General features: G+C 57.8%; 1 protein-coding gene across 1 annotated transcript; it reads right to left on the minus strand.

Moving 5' to 3' along the window:
• Nucleotides 1-6,129: 6,129 nt before the first annotated feature.
• Nucleotides 6,130-9,238, minus strand: VOLCADRAFT_66679 (uncharacterized protein; the record flags this gene model as incomplete). Its single annotated transcript, XM_002956189.1, has 7 exons — nt 6,130-6,291; nt 6,890-7,013; nt 7,365-7,501; nt 8,208-8,325; nt 8,402-8,527; nt 8,803-8,897; nt 9,170-9,238. Coding segments are annotated over 7 exons (831 nt in total), but the record flags the coding sequence as incomplete, so codon positions are not given.
• Nucleotides 9,239-10,694: the final 1,456 nt, after the last annotated feature.

Here is a 10,694-nt window from a genome sequence, read left to right on the forward strand (position 1 = left end):
GGACAAGATGGTGGTTTGTCAGAGCTCTCGGCCCGGCACATAGGGCAGGTCCTGACGTCCGCTGCGGCGACTGCATTTCTGAACGTGACCCCTGCCTGATGAAGCAGATTCTTACGTGATGCAACGGTTTTGTGGACGAACTTAAAGTGTACCTCCACCCAAGGCAGCAAGTGGAGACAGCCCCAGCGGATTGCCTTCGTGCAGTGAAGCACCCAGGCGAAGCACCCAGGCGGAGCTGCCTTGGGGCCGGTAGGTTGCGTTGTTTTTGTCCGCAAGGCCAGCACCAGCAGGTTTGACCTCGTGCAGTGAAGCACCCAGGCTGAGTTGCCTTGGGCCGGTAGGTAGTGTTGCATTTGTCCGTAAGGCCAGCCCCAGCGGGATTTTTCTCGTGTAGTGGAGCACCCAGGCGGAGTTGCATGGGTCCAGAAGTGGACGAGGTGGACTCGGAGCCAAAAATGGGAGAGAACTTGGACAGCAGCAACGAATGAGGCGCAGTTGTGGGGCCCGTCGGTGAGGGCGGGAATCGGGGCAACGTGTACCAAGGGTCGGGAGGATGTATTGCCAGCCCAAGCCAAGGGTAAGAGGACCCGGTGGAAGAGGAGAGACAAATGGCGGCGCGGTTTCTGGAGACACGGAATGGAAGGCATGGAAGCCACCCCTGGGGGTGGAAGCCGAGGAAGGATGGGAGGATAAGCGGAAGCAGTCAGACGCTGGGCCGAGGTTTAGGCCCCGGGGGATGCAGCTTGCCTGCACGGGAGCGGGAGCCCTGTATCCAGCAGCAGCCACTGGCTTGGAAGAGCAGCCCCAAGTGAACCGTGGCGATCCGGGAGGAGGACATCCAAGAGGCACACGGCCACCATAAGGAAACAACAAGGCAGCCCCGGAGGCACTGCATTACGAGGTTGTTGACCGCGTCCCAACATCCCAGCTGTGGGAGGTCACGGAGGTCCGGGTTAGAGTGATGGCGCAAAAAGCCACCGCACGATGCGGGTAGTAAACACGCAGTCGCGGTTATGCTAGAGCGGGCGGAAGAGGTGCTCAGTGATGCATTGGCTAAGGTGGGCCCGAAGGGTGGCCAAGGAGTTGCATGAGTGCTGCACGGATTCTGTGGTGCCGCAACACCAGCGCATTGTGGCGTACATCGGGCAAAAAGCCAAACACGCTTCTCAAAGGACACTTCACGGGGCAAATTGCTGGATACCTGGTGCTGTGGAACTGGGTGAAGACGAGTGTGTTCAAGCTACAGCAGCGGGCCCTCGAATTCTGGGTGTTCGGTTTAGAGGCGGCCCTTCAGACCGTGGATGTCAGCCCTGGCAGGCCGTGGTACTGTTACAAGAGTTACAGGTTACAGAGTTACAAGTTACAAGAGGCGCATGGGCAGCTGACTGACAGCCTACTAAGGAATTTCGGAGGAGGTTGACGGAGAGCACAGGATGAGTGTGGGCAACAGAGTGGCATGGGAAGGGCGGCAATTGGGAGTTCCCGGCTTCCACAACCAGAGGAGCGCAAGTCGAAGCCCAGTGGGTGCGGGCTACCAGGGCCTAGTAAACCCGGGACTGGGAACGGTTCACGGTGGGGGGGGCCGCGGTGGACCGCGGCTGAGCCCGCCTGCTAGCGTAATGGTGGCCATAAACCAGGAGCTGGGTCGGCGGGGATGTCACAAGGGGCGTAGTTCCTAAAGGGGAGCTCGGCGCCCCTTGGATGTTTTGGTCCCGAGTTGCTCAATCCGTAAGGAGAGGGAGGGGTAGGCACCGAACGGGTCCGGTAGAGGCAAGGGAAACCCGCAGAAGGGACCACCACCCCACAGGTCACAGAAGTCACGTAGCCGCAGTTTGCCAGTGTCATGGCCACGGTAGCTGGTGTGCCACATGAATTGGCAGCACAACATATCGCGTAGCAACAGCAGGCGGGCTAGGGAGGCGGTGGAAGCCTGGAATCTGGACCAGAGGTGACCCATGAGGGTGGTGAAATCGCGAGGGCTAAGGGGCACGGCTGCTTGCTCCTTGTAGCCACGGTCGGCGGCGAGACGACTATAGCCAGTCTTGTAGGAGGACAAGGTACTGGAGCAGCAGGGGTTGCCGATGCCGGTCCCACGGTCGTAAGTACACTAGTGCTGCCACGGCCCAAGCGGTTAAACAGTCCAGAGAGCAGACCCAGATGATTGTTGACGGTGTTGGGACTTGGATCGTCCACATGCCGGTTGGGGAGCCAGTGGGCCTCCAAGTAGATGAGCAGGTCGTCATCAGTGCAGGACAGCAGGGTACAACCATGGGGCAGGGTGGCCAGCCAGGCAAAGAGGTCACGACCAGCAGCCTCCTGGCAGGCAATGGTTTCACAAGCCAACGTATTGTTGCAGACTGTGGCGGCCTTCACGAGGGTGATGGTATAGACCTGGCGGCTGGAAGGCAGATCCAGTACGGTGGAGGGTACAGAAGTGGGGCTGACGCGCACGGCCAGGATCTGGGGCAGGGTAGGCTCCGGCAGTGCCTGGATGGCAGAAGAAGATAGGTGAGGTAGGCGTGACGGGAAGAGGGGACAGGACCCAGGCGCGGGGCATGCCTACCGAGTGGGCAGCGTCAGAGAGGCCGGGAGCCTGAGACAAGTCCAGAGTGGGGATCAGGCCCACGGAGGAGGCGAGGGGGTAGGGACCCCGAGGGGCAAGGAAGGATGGAAATAAGGAAGATGATGAGCCAAGGAGAAGGGCCCCAGGTAGGGCCGGGGAAGGCGAGGAAGGCCTACCCGGCACCGGACAGGCAAGGTGTTGGTCCTGCATTCAGGTAGGCAGGCGTAAGAGAGGGCAGGAAGAAGCAGCACGCAGGGAGATGGGGTGCGCACCTGGTAGGCAGAGGACCCGGTCGAGTGAGGAGGAGTCACATAGAGGAGACATAACAGCGGCGAAGGGGAACACCGCTTCTGTGAAGAAACAGAGGCGGGGTGGAGGCGAATGGGAATGGCAAAAGTAGCGGCGAGCACAGTTTACCTGAGGGACGAGCCGAACTAGAGGTAACGCAGCAGGTAACTGGTAGCAGGGAACTGGTAACGAGGTGGGAAATATGAGTGGTAGATAGAAGGCGGACGGCGTGAGGCTGGAGGCTTACGTTTTCTGTTGGCGATGATTGCATTAGGTATATTTTGTACTCGCTACTCGATTGCTTGGCCCTTGCCTGTCCGGTGCCAGGTAGGCCTTCCTCACCTTCCCTGGCCCTACCTGGTGCACCTCTCCTCGGATCGTCACCCTCCCTCTTTCCGTCCTTCTCTGTCCCTCGGGGGCCCTGCCACCTCGACCCTTCCATGGGCCTGGTTCCCCCTCTGGGCTTGCCGCAGGCTCGTGGCCCCTCTGTTGCTGCCCACTCGGTAGGCTTGCCCCGTGCCCGGTCCCACCTCCTCTTCCCGTCACACATACCTCACTTATTTCTTTCTGCCATCCAGGCACTGCCGGAGCCTACCCTGCCCCAGATCCTGGCCGCGCGTGTCAGCTCCACCTCTGTACCCTCCACTGTACTGGACCTGGCTTCCAGCCGCCAGGTCTATACCGCAGCTCTCGTGAAGGCTGCCACAGTCTGCGACAACACGTTGGCTCGTGAGACCATCACCCGCCAGGAGGCTGCCGGTCATGATCTCTCTGCCTGGCTGGCCACCCTGCCCCATGGCCGTACCCTGCTGACCTGCACTGATGACGACCTGCTCGTCTACCTGGAGTCTCACTGGCTCCCCAACCGTCGTGTGGACGATCCAAGCCCCAACACCATCAACAACCATCTGGGTCTGCTCTCGGGGCTGTTTAACTGATTGGGCCGCGGCAGCACCTACGACCGTGGAACCGGCATCGGCAACCCTTGCTGCTCCAGCGCCTTGTCCTCCTACAAGACTGGCTACAGTCGCCTCATCGCCGACCATGGCTACAAGGAGCAAGCAGCTGTGCCCCTCAGCCCTCGCGATTTCACCACCCTCATGGATCACCTCTGGCCCAGGTTCCAGGCTTCCACCACCTCCCTAGCCCACCTGCTGTTGCTACGCGACATGTTGTGCTGCCAATTCATGTGGCACACCAGCGACCGTGGCCATGACACTGGCAAGCTGCGGCTACGTGACTTCCGTGACCCGCGGGGTGGTGGTCCCTTCCACGGGGTTTCCCTTGCCCCTACCGGACCCGTTCGGTGCCTACCCCTCTCCTTACGAGTCGAGCAACTTGGGACCAAGACATCTAAGGGGTGCCGAGCTCCCCCTTTAGAACTGCACCCCGACCCCTCTCTGCGGCATTGCTTCATCCAAACTCTAGCCCTCTATTGGCCCCCCAGGGTCCGCCATCTCTGACTACCTCTTCCGTCCCACTGATCGGGGTCACCAACGCTTCGTGGAGCGCCCATTTTCCAGCAGCACCTTGGCCATGCGAGTGGGCAAACACCTGGAAGGGGCTGGTGTCTACGTCGGGCAAACCCCTCACGGGTTTCGCCGTGGCACTATCCAGGCCACTCAAGCCGCTGGCGCCTCCCGCGAGGATCTCCACATCTTCTCCCAGATCCGCAGCCCCCAAGTCCTGGAGCACTACACCGACGCCTCTCGGCCCACTCGTGTCCCTCGCGGCTCCGGTCCCAAATCCTAGCCCCAAATCCTAGTCCCCAAGGGAAGGTTTCTTCGTCCCAAGCTCTACAGCTACAAAGTTTAACGCACTGGATTTAGCGCTTTGTTCCCAGCTAATCTTTGTAACAAGCTACCTATCAGTCCCTGTCCTCTGCCCAGCTCTGGGCTGCGAATTCCTGCACCGCACTTGCCGTACCGCACTACAGGACGAGCACTTAATCAACATGCAATGCGTCTGTGACCACACTCCCGCGGTACCCAAACCCTTCAAAGATAACTCCGACCAGCCCCAAACACACCGTGGAGCGGTCTCCCCTTCCCCACTCACTTCCCAGGTGGTAACCCTGGGTCCTCTCGCTCACCAGCTCCTCCTCCCCTTGGCCCTTGTGACATGTGCCAGGCCGGTATTTCAGGAAACAATTAAAGTACCTAGGATGGATGCAGAGGCGCCGCATAAATAATAATGGCAGGTCACCGGCTGGAGGCAGTGCAGTTCTCTAACCACCGCAGCGCTGCTCAGCACAGCGGCGTCGTTAAGTTAAGCACGGCTCTTGACTGCGGTGGGATACTGGAATGCCCAGCTAATGCACCCTACCCACACTTATCAACGGCCTGCGAGTGGTGGGAAAGGATGGCAAGCGGCGCCTCTGCATCCATCCTAGGTACTTTAATTGTTTCCTGAAATACCGGCCTGGCACATGTCACAAGGGCCAAGGGGAGGAGGGGCTGGTGAGCGAGAGGACCCAGGGTTACCACCTGGGAAGTGAGTGGGGAAGGGGAGACCGCTCCACGGTGTGTTTGGGGCTGGTCGGAGTTATCTTTGAAGGGTTTGGGTACCGCGGGAGTGTGGTCACAGACGCATTGGCCTTCCCCACAGAAAGTTAGTAGGGAGTACGGATCACGCGATGACGTTTAAGCACTAAACGACATATGGAGGCATCCCGGCGCCGCTGTAAAAACTGTTTCTTAAAATTGCGATTTTTCCTTATTGTGCGGGAGGCGTCTCTTGGAGCGCTGCACTCGACCCAATCGTTGTCCATTGTACCATTCACGACCTGGCGGTGTATTGTGATGTGAGAAGAACGATCCTGCATCACCATTTACCTTCGCGCAACATGAAAAAAAATTTAAATCATTCTGGATTTCTCTTAAAGTTAAAAGGTAAACTTAAAAAAACTGTTCACCCCCAAACACCAAAAAGAAAAAGAAAGCCACACCACCAGAAGCTTCTGCTTAAGCACTCACCACCACCACGTGCAAAAAGGAGTCCCAGTCAGCACACGTCCCAGTTCTCCCCCAGGTCCTCTCATGCCCGAAAGATACCAAGGCCCCTCAACACTTTCCCGCATATGTGCCTTCCCCGCCTCACCACCCCAACGCCACCTCTCAATCCCTTCATTCCCTCCATTTACCACAACCCCCACCACCACTTCCCCCATCACCACCCCATCAACCCGTTCCGTTCCCCCAAACCACATAATGATCTCCTTCCCCAGTTAGAATACAGTTAAAAACAGTTAGTCCGGCAACCAACTAATAACCGTCTCCTTATAGCAGCCGTGCGACATTGGTGAAGATGTTCTCCCCAGCTGGATCCGAGACGAACTCCATGACGTTCTGTACAGGACCCTTTTTCGTAACGGCTGCCTGTACGAATAACCCCAGCATTGCCACCATCGCCAGCCGCCCGTTCTTAATCTCCCGGACTGCCTGCACGTGTGGGGGAGGTGCGGGTGGAAGGGGTACGATGCGACAGGAGGAGGGGATGGAGGAGAGGGGATGATATGCCACCTGCGAAATTGGACACTGCTTTTCGACATTGAGGTGATAGAGGGGGAGGGAGGGAGGGCTGAAACAAAAAGGGGAAAGCACAACAGATTACGGCACATTGCAGTTCAAAAGCGCACAGCGATAAGAGGGGCAGTAGCGATAGGGGGCAGTGAGTGAGCTTGCACCCCTGCCCAGCCTCTCACCATCACCCGCCCGCGCATAGACATGATCATACCTCGTAACATATAACATCGTGCATACAAAACACAAGACACAGCTACTAGTATTACTGCTGCTACTGCACACCTTACCTAGCCCCCAGCTGGGGTTCCCAAACCCCCAAAGCGGTTCATTCTCGGTTTTAGACGTCGGGACAATCAATACCTTGTTGCTGCTGCTGCTGCTTTTCATCATCAGTATTAGCATGTTATTTCTGGCCAGCCCAAACCATACCACACACATACACATATACACACACGCGTGCATGCAGACAGACACACAGACAGACACACAAACAGACACACAAACAGACACACACCTGGTCCACGAAGCCGTCAGCATCCGCCGCGTAGTTGAGTGGGTCGAAGGGGCCACCCCCCGGGTAATTCTGGTCACCGGGGAGAAACACACCCACGGGCTCCAGAGAGCGAATGCCCACGTATCTGCCGTACAGTCCAAGGAAGAGCATAGGGGTATGTGGAGGTAAGGGGAAAGAGGTGGGGGGTTTAGGTTAACTTAGAGTGGCTTCCTTTGCACACAAGCGGTGTGATCCAATTTTGGCATTTGGGTTGGTGCTGGACCATGCGTATGTCTGTATGTCTGTATATACATCAGGTGTGATGAGAGCGCTGGTTTATGTTTTTTTCGTTTTCCTTTTGTGTGTTACTGCCCCACCCGGCATAGCAACAACCCTCTCCAACCACCTCCTCACTCCCATCTCCCCCCCAAACTTTTCCTCTCCCCAAAAGCACAACACACACACACGCCCCTCCCCTCCGCGGGGTCCACCCCACCTGGCGTACTCGGGGCCCCCCATCAGTACGGCCTGACATGCGGCAATCAGCCCAATGCCCTGCTTTCCAGCTATCCTGAAGCCCTCGATACCGCCCCAGTTCAGCGTGAGATCGGAATTCAGCTTGGAGGCGCCCACCTGGTACGGGGAGGGGGAGGGGGAGGGGGAGGGGGAGGGGGAGGGGGAAAGACGAACCACGAACGAGTGAAGCTGCTGCCAAGGAAAGGGTGTACAAGAAGCAGAACTGACCAGTAGGCGGTTTTGAAGGAGGCGACCCCGGGATGATGTAATGACGATGACCGCGGAAACCTACCTACCTAGCCGCCAAGACTAAAACAAGAGCGGAAGAGCAGCAGTAGAACGAAGCCGTAAAAAAGTAAGGGTTGGTGTAGAGGCGGCGAAAAAGATGACGTGAGCTTAGGTAAAAGATCAAAAACACCCGAGTTATCAAAGCCCGAGAGGCGACACAGCCACGAACAAAAACACAGCAGGATCGGAGTGTGGGGGGGAGATTATATGGGGGAAATTATATGATATGCCAAAAGGCAAAGTGTATGAAGGGTTCAGCTCCCTTGGCATCTCCCTGAGTACTCTTTGCCTGGTGTTACACAAAGTAAAGGAAAGCAACTGCCGACGCCGAAAATTGCAAACTGCTGGAGGGGCCAAAAGCGATGAAAAGGGTAATACCGTGCGGTGTACACTCAAGAGGGGGAGAGAGGGGGGGAGACGAACCACGAGAGAGGGAGGGAGGGAGAGAGAGAATTGTGTGTATGTGTGTGTATGACACGTAGCCGCCGGGTTATCGACACACCTTTTCCCCTCTCCCCCCTCCTCACCCACCCACCTTCCACCACACAGGCTCCCCCAGCTCCACACCCCTCAGGGCCAGAAGCTCCGGAACCATACACCCCACGAAACCCAACATGGCCCAACGAGCATGGAGCAACTCCACTTCCCGGAACCTGCGCGCGCATGTACGTAAGTGTAACTCTGTAAGTAGGTTTGTATGTATGTGTGCCACAGACATGTACGACGTACCTGGCAAAGGCGCCGGGGTCCTTTCCCAGCTCCAGGGGGTCGAACCCCGCATCGCCCGCCTCTTCGCCGTTCAGGTGCTGGGCACCACCCAAGGGACCCGGCAACCTTGGACGAGATGCACCGTACCTGGGAAACGGCCCGTGTACGACACAGTACGACACACCACAATACGACATATCGAGGCGCATACTGATAGTGTACGGTTAGTGCTGCAAATCCCCTGAAGACGGACGCGGGGACACGAGGGTAGGAGGTTTGGCAGTAGTGTGTGTGTGTGTTTGGAGGGGGGGAGGACGAGTAAAGGCAGACGGTATATATATGCCCATAACCCCACACCCCGGTCAAAATGCTCACGTCCACGCCCCAACCCCCCCACGGACCTCCTACACGCACGCGCTTACCATTTGCTCCGCTGCCGCGCCTGCTGGTGTGCTTGCCGCTGCCTTTCAGCCTCGGCTCGGAGCTCGGGCAACCGCGCCTCTAGCTGCTGCTGCACCTGCGCACGTGTGTGCACGTGTGTGTACAGTAAGTACGTATGTATGTGTGGTGTGGGATAGTGGGGGTATGTGTTGAGTGTGTGAGAACAAGCGGGAACGGCGAGTTGGCACGTGCCCATGTCGCTAACGAGAGGCGTAGGAGAAGCCCAAACCAACAAAACGGGGAGCGGAAAACTACATCTCCCTCTCGCGCGTGTGTGTGTATGTATGTATGCACCCTCCCCTCCCTCCTCTTTCCCTCCCCCCAGCGACCCCCCATCTCAAAGCTCACCTGCTTTCCCACACTGCTCTTGCTGAGGGCCGTCAGGGCCGTAATGGGCAGCGCCGCGAATACAAAGATGGTGCCGCCGTCCTCGCCTGTGGAGGCCACCAGCTGGATAGCCACCAAGCCTTGGACCCACCATCACCATTACCACCACCACCACCACCACAAGCGCCACCGTTAGGCGGCAAAGCCGTGACCCGTGAATGACGCCATCATTACGGAAGCAGTGTTCAATACATGGCGCACCAACCGGAAAGGTTGTATAATACATTTTACTCTTCAACTTAAACGTTGATCATCTAGCTGTTATGTTCCCCCCCTCCTGGTCCGCCATGGATCGTTACTTTTGCAGGGTTTGCGAGTTTCCCACCCACCCACGACTCAGGACTAACCCATGGTTCGTCAGCATTGACCTTGGCCGCAACATCACTGTGTGGTGGTCGTATGCGGCCCGTGGGTCGATCAGCATCGGAAAAGATCTACCGACGGGTTAGCACGTGCTTGAAGAAAGAGGGAGGGATGACCCATGGGTCGGCTCGTCGTAAGGTGTCTTCTCTCCAATACATATTAGCGACCCATGGGCATTGACTGTGATTTGTTACGACGACTTCAGATCAATTACCAACCCCACTGCGGTAGCTTCCGTGTGATGCGAAATCTCTCTGTATCCTCTCCCTCACTTTCCCCCTGCTCTCACCCGCAACGAGGTAAAACAACGGAGACGCCACCACCTCTGCAGCCAGCTTGGCCGCGCGGGTGGTGAGAGTCTCCGGTGCCGTCGCCGCCTCCTGCTCCTGTCGCTGCTGATGCTGATGCTGAGGCTGAGGCTGAGGCTGTAACGTTGGATCTCCTCCTTGCTTGATCGGTTGTGGCCGTTGCTGCAGACGAGGGCGGGGGCCATCCGTCCCGCCGGCTATGTCCGGCCTCTCGGGTCCCTGTAGTGCAGTGGGATGTGTGTGCCCGAGAGAAGGGGGACAAGGTGCGGGGAGTGAGGGGTTAATGGAAAAACACATAGGTGCCAGATAGATGGCAGGGGGGATGTTGGGGGAGGGGCCAGGCGGGACGCGGTGGGGATTAGGGGAATATTCTGTAGAACTGAGATGGAAGCGAGTGAAGGGGCGAGAGTAGCTGGGATGGGGACAGGCGCGTGGAGGGGGCGGAGACCTGGTAAAGGTGTACGGGTTCGGAAGGATGTTTACGTGGGCTCGGGGACCTCGGGGACCTGGGAAGGAAAGCCCTCTTCGACCGTGATTAGGACAGGTGCCCCTCTCGTAATAGTAAGAGGAGTAAGGTAATCAAGGACACCCATTAAGGAGGTATAACATCTACAAGGTGTTCGCGCTGGCAGCTAGGAGCAAGCCGATAGTAAACGCTTTAAACACTCATGTGCAAATGATGTGGCGTGGCCTGAGGCTGGGTCAGGTGACGTTCTTAAGCATGAAATGGAAAGTAGAGCTACCCAGCCCCGCCCCCTGCTGGATGACCGGCGCGGCATTGGACGTACCTGCGCCAACCTCCGGAGAAATGGGGC

This window comes from Volvox carteri (assembly GCF_000143455.1).
Source record: "Volvox carteri f. nagariensis unplaced genomic scaffold VOLCAscaffold_58, whole genome shotgun sequence".
In the NCBI taxonomy this organism is placed as follows: Eukaryota; Viridiplantae; Chlorophyta; class Chlorophyceae; order Chlamydomonadales; family Volvocaceae; genus Volvox; species Volvox carteri.